The 20,195-nt window shown below is 37.9% G+C and overlaps 1 protein-coding gene across 13 annotated transcripts in view; it reads right to left on the bottom strand.

The window, feature by feature from the left end:
* LOC110103712 overlaps positions 1-20,195 on the bottom strand; it is a 146,202-nt gene that overhangs the window by 4,254 nt on the left and 121,753 nt on the right. For 5 of the 13 annotated variants that reach the window (XM_028694061.1, XM_028694062.1, XM_028694063.1 and 2 more), the window contains 3 exons: positions 18,599-18,655; positions 2,438-2,571; positions 1,836-1,955 (listed from right to left, as the gene is read on the bottom strand). In XM_028694061.1, the coding sequence (XP_028549894.1) occupies positions 1,836-1,955; positions 2,438-2,571; positions 18,599-18,655 (311 nt within the window). The remainder of the gene's footprint in view (positions 1-1,835; positions 1,956-2,437; positions 2,572-18,598; positions 18,656-20,195) is intronic. The other 8 variants (XR_003700450.1, XR_003700451.1, XR_003700452.1 and 5 more) reach the window with 4 other exon arrangements.

The following is a 20,195-nucleotide window of genomic DNA, read 5'->3' as shown; positions in this document are numbered from 1 at the left end:
GAATCTATGCTGCTCCGTCCAAACCTTTGGCAAGTTTTTAATGATCTGGACGTTCATGAGACTGATATTAATAGGCAAAACTTTGGCTTCTTATTAATATATGCTATTGTTTACTATACTTGGAGAGCCCGCAATGATGACAGACTGTTTGGAAACAACATTGATTGCCTTAATAACATCACTTCTAAGATCAAAAAGGCTGTTTTTCTTAAGACGTTCAAGAAAAAATGCTTCCTCACGCAACAGTTGATGTTCACTTAGATCTTTTCCTTTTGGCTGTGGAAGGTATGCTGGTGTCCATGGATGGTCAGTTTTGGCAACCATGGACTGCTTGGGTTTTTGAAGGACAATGATGATTGCAATCTTTCTCTTCTCCCCTTGGACGGTCTCGGTTCTCTCCTTCTTTTGGCAACCAGGGGAGCTCGACATTCCGTCTGTTTTTTGGTAGCCTCGGTGATCTAATTGCAGATTGCTTACTGAGTCCTTAGAATTTTGTATTCTGTATCTTTAATTTTGGCTTTTCTCTTCTTTAGCAGCTTAGGCTGATAGTTTTGGCCTTTTTGTGGCTTCTTTGTATTCTCACTTGTTTTTTGTCTATTATTCTGTAATCTTTTTACATCAATGATATGGGCTTAGGCCCCAAAATTTCCCAAAAAAAATAAGTTCAGTAGTTCACCAAAATGGCAAAGATCTAAAACATTAAGTTCAGTAGTTCACAAAGCCAGCAGTTGACTGGGATAAACTTCCAAGTGGCAGTCAGCTATTGGGCAGTGCTGGGACCCACCATATTGGATGACATGCAGCACACAAATTTTGTTATCGAAGTTCGTTTAAAAACTGACATTCAAATATATATTATTTTTGTTGACTATTTTTCCAAACACAAACAATTGAAAAACTATCCCAAACAAAACCGGAGTCATAAAATTGCCCAGTCCTAAGAGTGCTGGCTAGAAATAATGCGTGTGGAAAGCGAACACGAGCGTGCAGGCGAACACGACATGCACGAGAGCGAGTCGTGCACATGTGAGGGCAAGCAAGCACTTAATAATGCATTTGCACAATGTGTTTGATAGATTATATTAGAAGGAAAACAGTTTTTTTATTCAAATCACATGACACACATCAAAGCTGAAAGTGCACAAAGGAAGTCAGGGGCAACTTGGCTCCTGATATATTATATGTAAAATAATTCAAATTCTACTAAAATAAATGCTATAAGAATCGTTTTCAAATCAAATTATTACAAACAAAATACAGATAATGATGAAAATAACAGAAAAATCATTGTTTTAAAAACCAGATCAAACCGACCTGTTTGACTAGTTCAACTGGAAACTGGACCGCAGGCTGGTACAAACTATTTCGAAAATCAATTTCTCAATGAACCGGGAAAAACTAGTTCAAACCGGGGTTTGCCCGACGAACCGTTGAGCTAATCCCAATTTGAATTGGCCAATTCAATTGCTATTTCATGTATATAATTACAAAAATTAGTTTAATAAATTTAATTAAAATTATTAAATTTAACAATTTAATTTAAATTTAATATATTTTAATTTTAAAATAAACATTAAATTTTTATACTAATTATTTTTCAAACAAGTACTTCAACCAAATATTTTCACATGGCTCTACCATCTCATGTGCCTTTCTTACCCATATAAACCCAAAAAAAAAAAAAAACTATAAAAAAACTAAAGATAAAATGCGCAGGTGATGTGAGACTAAATAATTAAAGTGGAATTTTCAAATCAAAATAAAAAAAATAAAACAAAACATGTGTTTTACTTTGCACTAATTTTGAAGGCAATCAAACAGCTCTTAGAGTTTACCTTGGATTAGTGGCTATAAATCTGTTATCGTTGCAAGCTGAATTTGATTCAATAGGCCACTTATTGTCTTGAATACCTATCAACAAATGCCTTTGCTTTCTCCGGAGCAAAGAATCTTGCCTGGTAGTTAATGAAGCCACAATATTCAGATCATCATAACATCAATTATAAAAAATGTGAATGCATAAAATGGTTGGCATGTGAATACAAAAAGATTCTGTTCATTACAAGGTTAAATTTGCAATTTCTAAAAGTAAACCGAAATTATTCATATTGTTAATCATGAAATGTAAGTATTCATGGAGCAGCACAACAAATGCTAATTTCAACATTTTCACCACAAACAATAATAGATGTAAGAACTACTTCATGCTGTGCAGATTGGAGATGTACTGAGCAGAAGTGAGTTTTGTACGTTTCTAGCACAGACAACAGTAAACTTACGAGTTGCGCACCGTTGTGCCGAAGATGGATATACTGGCCAGTAATGAGTTAAGTTTATGCTTATATGGTGCTATTGAGCCAATTAAGACACTGACACACACATCACATTGTTGACCTCTACTATGAAAAAAAAAAGTGAGCAAATAAAAAATACATACCTACCTCTGTCATGCCTATACGCAAATCCTGCCGAAGATCCCGCCTGCAACAGTGATGATGTCGTCCCGCCTGCAACAGTGATGAAGTCGTAGCTCTGCAACGGCGCCGAATAGTCATTTCTCATGCCTCTTAACTGCTTCAACCAAAAGCCCTAACTCAACATATTCCAAAGCCCACTTACAAACCCAAATCAGCCCAACATTGTCTCTCCCTCACCTCAATATTTTGATGCTAAAGTGCGTTTAACATTAATATTAATATTAATGTTAATATTAATATTAATATTATCATCATAATTTTATGATTATTCTTATTATTATTATGATAATGACATTATTTTAATAATAATAATAATAATAATAATAATAATGCTATTATTAATAATAATGATATTATTATTATTTATATATTGTCAATATTATTTAGTATGTATATAAATGCATAGAGAGAAAGAAATGCCCTTCTCTCACATTGATCCTCATCGTCGCCTCCCCAACCCATGCGAAGGTATAAGTTTCTAACCTAAAAATCCTACCCTCGACGCTTGCGACGAACCGACAAACCCCTACGCTCTCATGTAGCATAGTAGGGAGAGAAACCGGTGCGACATTAGTGACGACGTGAGTAAGCCTCAGAGAGCTTAAATAGCGTAACAGGGACAAAAATTAAGTACCTCCAAATGCTCAAATAGTGCAGAGGAGGAAAAGAAAGCTGCCATCTTTGAAATAGGTACCTGAAGACTCTTAAATGCTCATGTAGCGGGCGGGAATTAAAGAATTTGCGGCCGTGCTGTCATTTGATACATACCTGAAGCGCTCAAGTAACGAAGAGGGGAAGGCTAGTTTCTTGGATTTTCCCCTAAACAGGGGAGACGCCGGGAGGCTGTCGAAATTTAGATTGAAGATTCAAGGACTTGGAGAAATTACAGGGTACTTTTGAACTTGATTCGAACATCAAATAAACAATCCTTGGACTGAATATAATTTGAACCTAAATAGAACTTGCACATTGGATTAGAACTCAATCTTGACATAAGAATGACTTGAATATAAAATCTAAATCAAACATGATCAAATGACGTTGGACAGGGGACTCGTACTTGAACATGGACTCGAACTTGTGAACCTTTGAACATAATTTGAACTTGACTGAATCATATGCAAGGGAACTCAAGTTCAAATGAACTAAATGCAAGAGAACTCAAACTTAAATAAACTATGAAGGATTACATTTGAACAAATGCAACAAACGCAGGTTGCTATAAATCATTATAGTAGAGCTGCCACATACACTATATATCATCTACAGGTAAATATCGAAATGCTAAGACAAGCAGAGGAGCTTCTACAAGCAATTATGAGCTAGCTCATTAATTTTTGAGCTAAGATTTAGCTTATTATGAGCTGGTTTTTAGTTCATTTATTGAACTAAGAGTTAGCTTATTATGAGCTATGTTTTTAGATCATTGATTTCCATGCCTTGGCTCCTTGGTGTCCACGGTTGGCTGTTTCCGTGCCTTGGCTCCTTGGTTTCCACGGTTGGTTGCTGGTTTTTCGTGCTGGGTGATTTTCCCGTGCCTTGGTGCCTCGGTTCTGTGCGGGCCTCTTGGGGTCCCTGGCTGGGTTGTTTCCCGTGGCTGATGGGGGGCTTTTCCGTGGCTTGTGGAGCTTGGGTTCCTGTGCAGTTTTGGGGATATTATGAATGGGCTGTTGGCTTTTCATATTCCCTAATTTTATTAGCTTTTAATTAATGTTTTGGGATTGTTTGTATTCCCTCTTTTGGTCTATAAATAGTAGATGTTTTGTGTATGTTTAAGTTTATGATGTGATTTTTGGAAAGAAACCTGAGAGTTTTTGAAAAAGCTTGCGAGCTTTGTCCACTTCTTCTTCTTCTATCTCTTGGGGAGACTTGCGAGTTCTTTCCACCCTTCTTCTCGGCTTATAATCTCTTTCGTTTCTCCGCAAGTATCCATTCCACTGTATCCTTCATCTCAAAGAACTGCAACTTTAGGTGTTTGTTTTGTTTGAGTCATTTGTAAGTGTCTAAGTTTATAAATCTTTTATATTATGAAGAAAAGTTGTTGTTTTAAGTTTATTCATCTACTTTGTGTCCTTTTGTGTATTTTCTTTTACTTAGAAAAGTTTTTATTTTGTGATAAAAAATTTGGGGTCCTCTCCCAAATTTTTGATTACACCAAAGGTTTAGTTAATGAAAATAAACTCCGTATACCCCGATGATGGCTGTGTTGAATGTAAATCTCAACTGGAGGGGTTAATTCTAATAATTCAAAATGCCATCACAAATGTCCCCAAAATCCAAACTCCAATAAAAATCTCAATTCCAACTATTTAAAAAATGGAAATTCAACCATCAACGCTTAAAACAAAATTCATCCACCTTCGCAACAGTTTGTCGAGATTGACAAATTAAAAACTACTTCAGCTCACAAAGAGCTAATGTCTAATCGAGAATATCACTAGGATCCATTTTCAAATAGTCTCCTAACAGTAAGAACGTGGTACGTGTCCTCTAACCTACAGTTTAGCCACCAAATAGCAATGCATGATAAACAGTTATTACCTAGGGCCCTTTGAACTGAGATTTTGCCAACAAATGGCACCACGAGATAGCGGTTATGGCCAGAGCCAATGTATTCCTTAGTGGCATCAAATCCTTGAGATATAAATTAATATGATATGATAGATAGGAGACAAAGCCCTTTGTTAATTAAGGTGGATTCAAATTTGTCCCCTTAGACAAATACTCCCTCAAGTCTACAAGGTCCCCTTGGATGAAGCAACCCATGGCTGTCGACAAGGATCCTTTGGTCAGGTTGGGTCAACTATCTCCTTTGACTAAATAGACCAGAGATTACGATGGGCTGGGACGACAGAACCATGGGATCTTGATCTGGTCCATCATCCATCTCCCCACCATGTGCTTTAAGTGCAAGATGGTGAAATTTCTAATTTTAAATATCAAACCTTGAATTTTTCATATTTCTAAATGCCCATACTGCTACTATATACCTGATACTACGTATCTATGGATACAACGTATTTGATCGACAACTAGCCTTAAACAAAAGTTCTCTCTCGTTATTGGGAGAGGTAATTAACTATAGGGGCTTGTGCCTATAGGAAACCAAAACTCGGATAGGAAACAAAAACTCATATTATAAAGTTCTCACAAAATGAGGGTAAAATCTTTGGGTAGTGTCTTATCTACAAACTCATTGTTTTCCAAAATTTACCCCGGAACTTAATTCGTTAAAACTCCTCCAGAATAAAAAGCAAAGAAGGCGAAGGCCGGGGCCAAATTTTTGGAGCCCCAGATTTCTGGCAACTCTGCTGGGGATTGATTTCTCTTTCCATCTTTAACTAGGCATCTCAGTACTATCATAACAGTCAAGTCTATATGGCCTGAAATTTCAGGATTTTCCAAAATGATCTTTTAACGACTCAAATTCTTAAATACTCTAAAAGTGATCAACTCAATAAGTTCATAAAATATTCATTTAGCAAGAATTTTAAATTTATACTAATTTAATTACTTGCTAATGATTATCTATTTTTATTTTCTATTTTATGTAAGTTTTTGCATTTTGAAAGTGTAGGATGATGTATCAGACAATGATTACTAACCCTTACCTTTTATTTGTGCAGATGGATCTACAGAACACTGCATTTACCGTTCAACTGGGATGCGATGCTAGTATCCAATTAGTGAACGTTGTGATCACTACTGGCAACACCAAGGCTACCATCCAATTTAATAGTCTTGACTTCCCTGCAGTCATTGCAAGGACTGCCGCCATTCTTATGCACGGCATGGAATCTGAAAGGCCTGCCAAAAGACACTACTCTACTGAAGAAGCCACGCATCGTGCGCATCTGACAGTGCCACAACCTGCTGTTGAAAAGATTTAATGGAGGGTTTCGATATTTGAACAACATTATCAATTTGAAGCCTCAGCCACCAAGAGGATTGTGGCTGATGGAAGAATCCCTGTGGTGACTGGAAACACCACCACCTTAGGGAGATTGTTATACCCAGGAAGAATGATGATGAGGCCTCCTCATCTGGAGGAAGGCTTACAAGAAGGTAGAGGAGAAAGAAAAATGCTGAACATCGAGCTCAGCAACAATTCTTAACCCATCCCTCCAACTTGCCGGCCGAGAAGCCAGAGGTAACCATTCCTACCCGGAACGAGTTTGCAGACCTGAAATGGGTTAAAAGAAACAGCTCTACCAGGGAGCTGAAGAAATCTTTCTAGGACCAACAGCCTGAGGTCCCAGCCCCTCAAAAGAAGTCCGAAACACTATCAGCTTGAATTTATAGTCCTGAAGACTGTGAAGGAGAAAGGACTGAAGAAGAAGTTCCAACGGCCTTTGGTGACTGAGGCCAGGAGAACGCCATCAAGGGAGCGCCTATCTATTGTGGCGGAGAGAAAAAAAAAGAAAATATATTCCACTCGGTGAATACGGTGCGTGACACCTGAAACCTAAGTTCAGAGATTAATTACCAAAAGGTCCCGGTGGAAAGAAAAATAAATCTGGAGGCCAAAGCCTCGAAGAAAAGAGAAAGAAAGAAAAGAAAGAAGAGTTGATTTAGGCGTGACATTTGGTGACGTTTCCCGGAGATCCGCACCAAACCATAAACGTCAAAAATGGGTCCCAAGAAAGGCCCACGACGACAACCCATTTCGACGGTCGATACCTTGAAGAATCCTCCAGGGGATCCCGTCGCTCATTAACCCCATGGAAAGAGTTAGCCAACTTTGATCGCAGCCCACAGGTCGAAGAAGTTTTCTTTCCGAATCAGCAACTGAAAATCTAGTGGTGTCGCTGCTCGGAGATCCAAGTACAAGAAGAGGAATAAGAAGAAGATGTGGAAGAAAATATGGGAGAATACTTAGAAGAAGAAATGGAAGAAAAGAATAACACCTTGGACATGGAAGTGGTCTACATGGTGAGACACACCAATGCCGATGGTGAGGCCTACTATGACGACGGTGAAGGCGATGACCGTTGGCAACCTCCACCTAGGTAAGCACACCAGTGTCTCCATGAAGCTGGGTCAACCGCTAGCGGAGGTGGTCATTCCCAAGGAGAGGATGAAGTGGAGGAAGTAGAGGAGAATCCCCCAATGATGAAAAAATCACACTTCCCGACGTGAGAAGGCAGATGAGGCGACATATGAGAGCCAAAGATAGGAAAATCTCTCATTTGAATGAGAAGATGACTGAGATGATGTCTTAAATGGGGGTAATGAAGTAGATGATGTGAAGAATTGTCGCTATTCGTGTCATGCTTAATTCTCTTGCCGATCCTCCAAACTTTCAAATGCCTCAAGTCTCAGGAGTACGGGGCACTTCTAAAGATGGTGATGAGACTCATGACTTTGTTCGCCAACCTACTTCATAAAATATTATAAGTACCTCTGAGCCTGTCACTGCTGTGTAGCTCGAATGAATAATTATGGAGAAAATCAAGGCTATTATAGCCGTTGATCAAGCAAAAAAATTGGTGGGCAAAGGTCGCTCGTACTCTGTTGAATATGATTAAGTGCCATACCCGAAAAGATATTCTGTACCAAAGTTCAATACTTTTAATGGTACTAACAACCTCAGATAACACTTGACATAATTCAAGGTCTGATGCATTTACATTTCTGTTTTAATTTTGTATTGAACAATATTCGTATTTTCGTATTTTCTATTTTATTTTTTTTAGGCTATCCAATGATGGGAGACATCCGGTGATCATGAATGGTAGAAATTGGTTTAAGTTTGCCTTCTTTTGGTTTGCCGGTTTTATGGGTCCAACATATCCTTGTGCTATTTGGTGGAGGTAGATGTGCAGTGGCTGTTTTGTTTCGGTTTGGGCTTTGGTGGTTGAGATTTAAGTAGTGCAAGCTCATTAATATCTTGTGAAGTTGAGCTCATTATAAGCTGAAGTTTTAGTACTACTTTATGGCAGATTTTGGTGAGTGGAACTTGCCTTTTCCTATTCTTTTGTCTCTTCCTTTTATGGTTGTTTGGAGAGCTGTGTCTTGTGGCATTGGGAGAGGAATAGGCTGGAATTTATGCAGCCGTGGCTGCTTGGGGTGCCTGTTCGTTTTCTGGATTCCTTGGGCCTGCTGTTCCTTTATTGTTTCGGTGCTTTTCCCGTGAATCCTGGCTGTTCCGTGGCTGGCTGTTGGTCCCGTGATCTGTTTCTTCTCTGTTTTCGGGAAAGTTGCTGGCTGCTACTTTGGAACTGAAGTGTGTCTTTTGGCTTTTCCTATCCCTAAAGTTTATTGGAGGAATTATGGGTGCATTGGCTCTTGGGCTTTCTTCTTTGCCTATAAATATGAGAAGATGTTGTGGAGAAAAAAAGAGTTATGGTTATATGAATGATTTTTGGAAAGAAACCTGAGGGTTTTCTTGGATAGCTTGCGAGCTATGCCACTTCTTCCTCTCCTTGTCTAGGAAAGCTTGCGAGCTTCTCCTCTTTCTTCTCGGTCTTCTAACCTCCTTCTGCACAGTAGTGCAAGCTCATTAATATCTTGTGAAGTTGAGCTCATTATAAGCTGAAGTTTTAGTACTACTTTATGGCAGATTTTGGTGAGTGGAACTTGCCTTTTCCTATTATTTTTTCTCTTCCTTTTATGGCTGTTTGGAGAGCTGTGTCTTGTGGCATTGGGAGAGGAATAGGCTGGAATTTATGCAGCCGTGGCTGCTTGGGGTGCCTGTTCGTTTTCTGGATTCCTTGGGCCTGCTGTTCCTTTATTGTTTCGGTGCTTTTCCCGTGAATCCTGGCTGTTCCGTGGCTGGCTGTTGGTCCCGTGATCTGTTTCTTCTCTGTTTTTGGGAAAGTTACTGGCTGCTGCTTTGGAACTGAAGTGTGTCTTTTGGCTTTTCCTATCCCTAAAGTTTATTGGAGGAATTATGGGTGCATTGGCTGTTGGGCTTTCTTCTTTGCTTATAAATATGAAATGCTTTGACATAGAAGGGTTGGTTGATTATTTTGAGAGCTAAGTGCTTAAAAAAACCTGAGGGTTTTCTTCTTTGGAAGAGCTTGAGAGCTTTTTTCATTCTCCTTCTCCCCTAGGAAAGCTTGCGAGCTTCTCCTCTTTCTTCTCGGTCTTCTAACCTGCTTCTCTATGCAAGTTCCACTCCACTTGTATCTTTCTTCTGGTTCCGTTGGCAAGTTCTGTGGGCAGCTTTGGAGACATTTGCTGGAGGAGTTAAAGGACGTTGGACCCCTTTTATCGTGGTAGACCGTTGGTTTGCTTTCTTAAACCTTATTTTTCTTATTATCCTACTTTCGATACATGTGAGGAATCCTCTTGCAGGATGTTCTGAGGATAGTGTTTTTTTTTTAATTTTATTTTGTTCTTTTGTCAGCTTTCTTTTGTTCTTGGTTTGTTTGGATGTCAGTGGTTCCTAAACTGATTTTGGAAGTTCTATTTTGTCTATTTTGTTCTCCAAAAGGATTGCTAAGTAATTAAGGTGTGTTTTGAAATCTCTTTTGAGTTTCTTTTGTTTTTTCTTTCGGAATTGCGTTATTTTGCTTACATCAAGGTCACATGCAGAAATACGGGAGACAACGACACCTTACTCTTCCGACAATTCATCATCAGTTTGACAACAACCGTTTTCAAATAGTATGCCAAACTGCTAAATGACTCTATGAAAACATTCGCAGAGTTGGAAGTTATATTCGTGAAGATGATTGCAAGCGCGATCGAGAAGATCATCATCACTGACCTCACTCTGGATAAGAGAAAAAAAGGAAATAATCAGTGACTAAATACATTACTCGCTGGCGCAACCTAAGTATGACATGCATCCCTTTCGTTAGTGGTAAAGGAGTCACCAATAAAGACAAGGAAAAAGAAATAATCATCAACGATAATATTATCACTGAAGATTATAAGAAAAAAAAACACTTCAGCCAAGAGGATAGATTATAATATCTTATCCTATCTGAGAAAAATAACATAACGAAGTCTTGTAAGCCTTGTAATATAACTGAAGTCTTGTAAGCCCATAATAAGCCGTTCATCACCTTCACTGAAGAGGATATAATGCTCGGAACGACAAATCATAACCGGCCTCTGTATGTTACTGCAAAGAGCAATAAGATGATAATCAATCGGATCCTGATCGATCCCGGCTCCTCCATAAATCTCATGAGCTTTAAAGCATTGAGATGAACACCTTGGGCCAGATAAGCTAATGGTGCATGACTTTAATGAGAAAGGACAGACAACCCTTGGATCATTTATGTTTCCTCTTGTATTTGGAAAACTTCATACAAAAGCCAAGTTCCATGTAATTGATGTGGACACTTCATTCAAGGTGTTACTAGATCTCCCCTGGTTGCATGAATATGGGGTTGTCCCGTCGACACTACACTAGTGTATAAATTACAACAGGGATGGAGAAGAATCCAGGATCTCTAGCGACATCCAGCCCTTTGCAGTCCATGAAGTACCGATATATGAAAATGCTAGATACTTCATGCCAAAGAAGCTAAAAGCATCGAGCTCTCTTGAAGCCAAGGCATCAAATTCAAAGGCTGTAAAGCAGCCCAAACAAGAATGTGAGAAGAAGAAAGTTGGGAGAAAGAAGGCAACGCCAACTCTTCCCAAAGCATTGATCAATCATAGACTAAAGAAACCTGTGCCTCATCTAGAGAGTGATATGGATGAAGATGATGTCACTCCAACCAAATCCCGAAGAGTATGCAAGTCTACGGATGAATGGAGTAGGGATGTTAAATATTCAAATGATGATTATGATTATGACTTTATCTACATGAATACGACGCAGGATATATTCTCTAGGAGAATAGACAACTTGTCTATTTCAGATAGTATACGCGTAGTCACGCGTATTCCCTTATAACACTTCAAAGAAATTATTTCACGTGAGATGCATAAGGTTGAAGAACTCACCACCCTTTATCTGCCTCAACTTAAAAAGGGGACTGTGCCAGAAAACATATTGTATCCTGCGGGAATGCGTGAAGAAGAAAATAATGACTAGTGTTGTATGCTCATCGATTCTGAAGAGTTACTACTTACGAGGCTACCTAGGTTTAATACCAAAGGTATTCAAAGAATGTTACGAAAATAAATCAATATTCCTACCATCAAATGACAACTTTGTACAAGCCTGGGCCTCTAGTATGGAAGGAATCCACGTCCATTACGATAGAATGATATAATTGCATATAATGGTATCATATTCATTAAACAAAAATTCCTCCGTAAAGAGACTTGCCGAGCCATCACATGAAGGGAAATTGAATCTGATGACATTAATGCTAAAGAGACATATGAAATTGAGAATTATGATGATCAACCTGTAGAGACCAAACCTGCACCAGAAGAGCATGAAGATGGTGGATAACCACTATGGACGAACTAAAAGAAGTCAACTTGAGAACTGAGGAGGACCCTCGCTCAACCTTCATTAGCTCCGTTCTACCCGAGGAGCAAATAAAAGAAATAAAAAAAAACTTCGCTGTGACTTAAGAGACTACTTTGCCTGGACATATGATGAGATGCCCGGCTTATCCCCTGATGTGACAGTTCATACATTATTAGTCATTAAACTAGATGCAACACCCGTCAAACAAGCTCCAAGGAGAATGAGATTAGAGATTGAAGAACATGTGATTACAGAAACGAAGAAGCTTATAAAGGAAAACTTCATCCGAAAAGAAAAATATGCCGATTGGATCACTAATGTTATCCTTGTGAAGAAGAAGAACGGTCAGATTCATATTTATATAGATTTCGAGATCTCAATAAGGCATGTCCAAAGGACGACCTTTCACTCCCGATGTCAGAGCTATTAGTAGATAATACTTCCAACTACGATATGTTCTCATTTATGGACAGATTGTCAGACTATAATCAAATCAAAATAGTGCCTGAAAATGAAAAACACACATCATTTAGAATGGCTATCGACATTTTCAATTATACGATCATGCCCTTAGGCCTGAAGAACGCTGGTGCCACCTATCAATGGGCAATTACACGTATCTTTAATGAGTTAATACATCAAAAGGTCGAGTGCTATGTGGACGATCATGTTGTCAAGAGTATGGATTGAAGAGACCACCAGGATGACTTGAAGATTACATTTGAAAGGATCAGGAAGTATAATATGAAGATGAATCCCCTTAAGTGTGCTTTTGGGGTCTCCTCCGCAAATTCCTGGGGTACGTCGTTCGACATCGAGGTATTGAGATCGATCCCAATAAGATGAAGGCAATCATGGAGATGCTTCCTCCTAAAAATCTTCGCTAACTTTGTTCTTTGCAAGAATAATTGGCTTTCATTCAGTGATTCATATCGAATTTGTCGAGTATGTGCCAGCCATTCTCCAAATTAATGATGAAATATATTCGTTTCAAGTGGGATGAAGAGTGCTAGGAAGCATTCAACAGTATCAAAAGACATCTGTTGAATTTGCCCATTCTCGCAGCTCCAATTCCAGGGAAGCCTCTTATATATTGATTTTTGTAGTTCAAAAACTTCGCCACTACATGCTCTCTCATAATGTTACATTAATATTATAGATCGATCTACTGAAGTTCTTGATGACAAGACCAGCATTGACAGGTCGTTTAGCCAGGTGGACAAGGATACTACTATAATTTGATATCATGTACATGCCACAGAAGGCAGTTAAGGGACAAGCTTTGGCAGATTTTCTCGCCGTGCATCCTATCCCGGTAGACTCTCCACTTAACGATGATTTGCATAATGAATAAATTATGCAGGTCAAGGAAAAGGAGATATACAATTTTGGAAGATGTATTTTGATGGGGCATCCTCGATTAAACTCGCCTGACCCCCAAATCTTGGAAGGGCCCGTGCCGATATCGGTCTCATTTTTGTAACACTTGGGAGAGGCATATGAGATTTTCATTCAGTTTGATTGACAATGAAGCTGAATACGAAGTTCTAATAGTAGGAATGGAGATTGCAATTGATGTTAAGATTCAAAATCTCCAAATTTTTGGCGATTCTCAACTTGTGATAAACCAAGTCCTCGACATTTACAAGTTTGACAAACATGAATTGGCCCATTACCACCGGCGAGATCTCAAGCTTCTGAAACAAATGCCAAATGTCAGAATAGCTCGAGTTCCTCGAGGTCATAATGCCAAGGCATATTGCCTAGCCAAATTAGCCAAGGATGTGGCAACAACTAACGAGGAGATGCCTATACCAATTATGGTTCATAACCGTCGGGTCTTAGAGCCGACAATCATGCAATTCTCGCAGGCAAAGGGAATAATAGATTCAAGCCAGTAGGATACAATCTCAGTTGATCCTCAACCTACCCAACAGATCATTGTTAAAAATCAACAAGAAAAACGTCAGCTAGTCAAGAGACGTAAGACAGTAGATGCTCAGAACTGTGGTTGCATTATCTCCTTGTTGATGAGGGAAACGATTGGAGGCAACCAGTTATCAACTATTTCAAAGAAAACAAACTCCCAGTGGATAAATTTATAGCTGCAGATATTCGAAAAAGAGCGTTACGATATGCTTTTGTCAATAACATGCTATATCGATGAGCTTTCGATCAGATGTGGCTAAGATGCCTGGAGACCAAGGAAGCAGATAAATTGGTAGTAGAAGTCCATGAAGGACTTTGTGGTGCACATCAGTTAGGTCTCAAAATGGCCACTAAAATCAAGCGAATGAGTTACTATTAGTTGACCAAGGTCAGAAATTATATTGACCACATAAAGAGGTGCCACGAATGTCAAATCCACGGTGATATTATATATCAATCACCAAATCCTCTGCACCCAATAATAATATCCTGGCCATTTGAATGGTGGAGCACAGATATAATCGAGCCAATAGATCCACCATCTTCACTGGGACATCGCTTTATTTTGGCAGCAACAGACTACTTCTCGAAGTGGGCAGAAGCAGCTCCATTCAAAGAAGTCACATCCGAGCATGTGATCAACTTCTTCACGCATAGTGTCATATACAGATTTATTGTGCCGCGTCACATAATCTCAGACAACAGTACTGCATTCAAAAGTACAAAAATTTACAAGTTCATTGATCGGCACAAAATTAATTGACGGTATTCATCTATATATAATCAAAGAGTAAATGGTCTGACGGAGGCCTTCAATAAGACATTGGTGAAATTATTGAAGAAGATTCTTACCAATAATAAAAGCGAGTGGCATATGAAGATAACAGAGCTATTATGGGCCTATCATACAACTTATAAAATGCCAACCAAAATCACTCCTTATTCATTGGTGTTCGAAGTTGAAGCAATATTACCACTAGAAGTTGAACTACCATCACTCTGGGTAGCGATCCAGAATGATCTCACTCAAGAGCAAAATGCTCGCCTAAGAATGGAAGAGCTCGAATCACTTGATGGACTCAAGTTACAAGCTCAACAAAACCTGAAAATCTACCGAGAAATATGACAAAATCTTTCGATCATATGGTGTGTCCTCAAGCATTTCAAGAAGGGGAATTGGTCTTGGTGATGAGAAGGTCAATCATCCCACACCAAAAAATTAGTGGCAAGTTCATATCCAATTGGGAGGGCCCCTTTGTTATTGAGAAAGTGTTTCAAGGAGGAGCTTATCAACTTATCAACTTATCGACCTGGAGGGTCAGAGGCCCATGCCGCCGATAAACGGTCAAAAATTTAAAGTACCACGCATAAAATTGCCCAATAAGAGGCTATGTTTAATGTGTTATGTATTTTATACACGTTTATAAGCATATACATTTGTATTTTGAAATTCACTTGTGTAATTCCCCAGAAAACTGGGGGCATTTTAAATATTAATTCGGTTCAACATCACGCAACATGCCGAAATCTTCGAATAAATATTTAAAATCCCAATATAAAGCCTATCCGAAAATGTCCCTATGAGACAAGTGGCATTTTAAATATTTATTTGAGTTGATATTATGCTATATGCTAAGATCCCCAAATAAATATTTAAAATATCAAAATTTTAAATTTATTCTATTATGAAATGTTCCTGCAAGACATGGGGCAATTTAAATATTTATTCGAGTCGACATCGAGTTGTATGCCAAGATCCCCGAATAAATATTTAAAATTATCAATATAAATATTCTTTAATGCTGTAGAATACAATGAATTCTTTTCAAAAGTATATGCAGGTGATATTATTGAAAGTTCGGCACACCATCTTTTTCAACGCACCAAGATTTGAAAGTCAAGAAAGATACTTTTGTGACTACACACTAAAACAAATTGGGCCAGAACAGCTTGAACACTTTCAACAACCTGGAGCTTAAGGTTCAAACGGGTGTAAAAAGTCGGATCCAACATGCCCAAATATGGCAGGGTCACTGGCAATTCCGTCTACTCAACAATCCATGCATAAAAAAGGCCGTAGTAGAGGAACCCCCTACTTCGTCAACCCGTCAGTAGGTATTATAGGAAGTACGAAGGCTAATTCGACTCAACAAGTTCAAGTGATTATAGTTTACCAAATTCTCCTAATTGACCAGAGAATCAAAGTTCTAGTGGGAAGGAGTCACAAGCAACTATCGAAAGTGCGTAGGCTCCAAATCTTCAACCATAAAAGAGAACTCCAAATCTATCAACTTCAATAAATTCAGTATTGGGAAGCATATTTTTCGTAGCTCAAGTCTGAAGCCGGAATGAGTGTAAGAGGTCGAATCCAACAAGTCCAAATATGACCGGATCGCTGGCAGCTCCATTTACTCAACACGCCATAAGAAAGGCCGTAATAGAGGAACCCCCATCTCAGCTACCAGAGGACAAAGAGCTATCAAATCCTAGCTCTCCTAATTTGATGAACTCAAGTGACTCAGATTAAAATCTCCTCAAGTGATTAAGGATCAAGATACTACCCATGTTTGATATTATCAACCGAATCCAAAACCCACAAATCCTTTGATAATCCGTAAAGCACAAAACGAGGATAGAAGGAACTTTTCTTTAACAAATCCGTAAAGCACAAAGTAAGAATAGAATGAACTTTTCTTCAATAAGTTTATCAAAGCAAAAATCAAATGACCGAAGAAAATATCCCAAACTTCATATAAATCCTAAGGATGAACTAAGAGAATTTCATCACGATCGAACCCTCTGACCTGGTCCAGATCCCGTCGATTTCACGCCAATCTCCTATGCCGGAGCCTCCTTGCAAACATAGATCCCAATCTTTTCGTTCGATCATACCCTAGCCTCGATTCCTCTTGTCGAGCTCCCCATCACCTTATTCGCACGCAGAAGCCAAAGACTGACCTACCCCTTACCCGAGCCTACCATAACTTAATCCTTCCTTTTAATTGCTTCAACCAAAAGCCCTAACTCAACATATTCCAAAGCCCACTTACAAACCCAAATCAACCCAAGGTTGTCTCTCTCTCCCTCACCTCAATGTTTTGATGCTAAGTGTGTTTAACGTTAATATTAATATTAATGCTAATATTAATACTAATGTTAATATAATCATCATAATTTTATGATTATTATTATTATTATCATAATGATGACTTAAATAAACTATAAAGAACTACATTTGAACTTGAACTCATATTGGACTTGAGTTAGAGCATGATCTTGGACTCAAATGATATTGGACTTAAGTTGAACTTTAATAAAATGAATAGTCAGTGAAGTACTTTATTTAAAAATATGACATCATGTCTCCAAATGAAATGTTAAGGGATTGACGCTTCAATTTGAAAGCTTAAGAAGGATCTGAGCAATTCAAAAGTCATGCAAGAAAACAAGTAATAAGCTTTCAATGCAAATGAGTGGTAACGACTCAAAGAACTCAAGTGAATTCTAAAAGACTTGCGCTTGAATGAAACACATGAAACCAGATTCTTGGTTTAATGAGCGAGAAATCCAAATACAGAGGTTCAAGGAACAAATCTTGATCATTCAAGTGGGTAAACATAAGCAAACAAAGAGGCATAGTGGAAAAAATAATGCACCCACAAGTATGAACATGGATCTACTACACATGCAATGGTTCACTTGCAAACAATTACTTAAAGCTTATGGATATTCGTGGATTGCTATTAATGACAAAAGAAATTATTAAACCTGCAATGTTTAAACTATTGCGAGCAAATACATTAAGCAATAGAAGAGTTTCAATGCATACAATGACCCTATGAGACATTAGGAGTTGCTATGAATATAACACTCCTATAATTAATGTCAATCCACTGATGTAAAAATATAATAGTTCCCTGTAAAATGACAACTGCTAGCATTGCATGAAAAGATTGGTGGTGAATGCAGTTCAACCAACGTTCAATAACATTATGCAAGCAAATGTATCAGTCTCCTACGAAAATGGAAGAACCAATGTGAAATAAGCATACACATGTGCATACACAACCTCCCGTTCAGTGGCGACCTTCTTTACTAAGGTGAACTCTCTTCGAAGTTTATCTCTTCTAAGTTTTCCTCAATCATGGCATCACAAAAATTATGTAAGCTTTCTCCGTTTCCACCCATCATCAAAGCGTTGAGTAAGGGATCTTAAGTAGTGACTATTTTAAATGTCAATTTGGGGATTTCTTTCGAAAGCCCCACATTAAGCAAAATCTGATTTGATTGGTTATTTTTGTGCTCTATAACTTTGTTGTGTAATCTATTGCTTGATCTAAATCACTGCTTTATTGCTTTCAATCACCGTTTCAATCATGGAAGTTGACTAGTTGCTCTTGCTTTTTCAAAAGCATATAATTTCAAAGGAAAAACATCAACCAATGCATTTAGTTCTACATCACATTTTCTTTCATAATATGAAAAATAGGCTCCACAATTCAACATGAATTGTAAGAGATATTTAACTAGTTAAATGCCTAAACCTATCTATGGGATATATTTATTGAAAAAAGGAGACGTAGTACTCTTAATGATTTTCAGATAGTTATATGTTAAGCATGATGAGTCTGAATATCAAAATCATAGTTATCACCAGCATGATGAGACCAGTTTTTCACATACCAAAATAAGTTACATTGTACTTATGAAAGTTTTAGAGCTCAAAAACTTTTTAATGGTTAATGATAAATAATATTTATTAATGAACTAAAATTATGTATAGTAGATGGCTCAAAGGTAGACTTACCTGGATGAACATCCTTTCTGCATCTCCACTTTTACCATTTTCTTTCAATATGATTCCCTAAAAAAACATCGAAGCAAATGTTTAGCACATTTAAACCAAGAAAACCTCAAATCTAAGAGGGATTAAATTAACGAATAGTTAAAAAATGGAAATATTAAAAGAAACAAAAGCAGAAAAAGCATAAATTCAATCGCCAATGCGGAAGATAAAAGCCATTCTAACCATCGGATAATTGGAATCGTTAAGGCTCAACTAAGTAAATTTGTGCTCCATATAAAGCTTAAGCAATAGTAGATGCTGAGCTAAAAATTTACATTATTAATACGAAAAGTAATTTCATTGACATTATTTTAAATTTTGGGTGTATAGGTGGTGAGGATTCAATGTAATACTCCAGTTGAGCCAGCTATAGTTGCATATAGAATAGTATTGGATGTTCAACTGCTTCAATTGAACATACAAATTACAAAACATCCTAAATTTAATAAAAATGTCCTGAAGCTCATTTAAAACACCAGAAATTATGAGAAATATAAAAAAAAATTATAAAATTGCAAAAGCACCGTAAAATACTCCCAAGATCATTTACATATAAGAAACAAATATAAAATCCCCATTTTCCTCTCCCAAGAGATTTTTTTTTTCAAAATCTCAAAAACAATCATAAAATTAGTAATAGAGGGTGTTGAGCGTTATTACTCAAAGATAGAACCATACAATCCAACAATTATGTGGAAATCATAAAATTGTTGCAGTTGATCTATGACAGGAGAACTGATCAGGAACCATAACTCATCAAATTGTATATTGTAATGCCATACATAAAATATCTTAAAAAAGGATGGCTTCTGCAACAACTTTACCGAATGCTGATTCTCTCCAACTTTTCAAGTAAAATAAAAAACATCATTACTTAATTCATCAGCATTAGCCTTATAGCATCTACTTATGGTCATCAAAATTACTTGAGTATAAATGATAGTTTCAAAACTATTTGATTTGGAGAACCATCCTGGCACGCCAAATATACAGATCATTAATCTCATTCTCCAAGTGATGAGGTCATCGATAGGAGATTTCGGCGCGTCTATCAGAGACGACCACGGAGATCGACGGCCATGATGGAGAGCCTCTACTATTGATTTTATTTGTACTAGCAGTTTATATGCTATGCATTTATTTTCTTAGTTTTCCCATTTTACCCCTGAGGGTATTAGTTGCTCTTGTAGCCCCAAGGGGCATTTTAGACTTTTGCATCTACTTTTATTTGGAGCCTATTTATATGGCCCCTTGTATCTTGTATGAGATTATTGGATTATTGAAAGAAAAAATGTGTTTTGTGTTCTCTTTGTGAGTGCCAATACTTGGATATCTTTGTGAGTTCCTTTAGAGATCTCTTAGTGAGTTCTCGAGGTCATTACATGCTACCCTCATCTTCTCTACCTACATCTCCAGCATGCAATAATCAACCGTGGGAAGGAGCCGAATTTTCGTGAGCAATTTTCATCCTTGGAGCCCAACCGCCGGCCACCCTAGGCCCGCCGGCCGACCACCTTGCCGCCGGCCACCCTCCCTCTCCACCACTTCTCCCCTTCTC

Source organism: Dendrobium catenatum, unplaced genomic scaffold (assembly GCF_001605985.2).
Source record: "Dendrobium catenatum unplaced genomic scaffold, ASM160598v2 fragScaff_scaffold_390, whole genome shotgun sequence".
Lineage (NCBI taxonomy): Eukaryota > Viridiplantae > Streptophyta > Magnoliopsida > Asparagales > Orchidaceae > Dendrobium > Dendrobium catenatum.
Note: the sequence above shows the minus strand (reverse complement) of the source record. Positions and strands in the feature narration are given on the sequence as shown.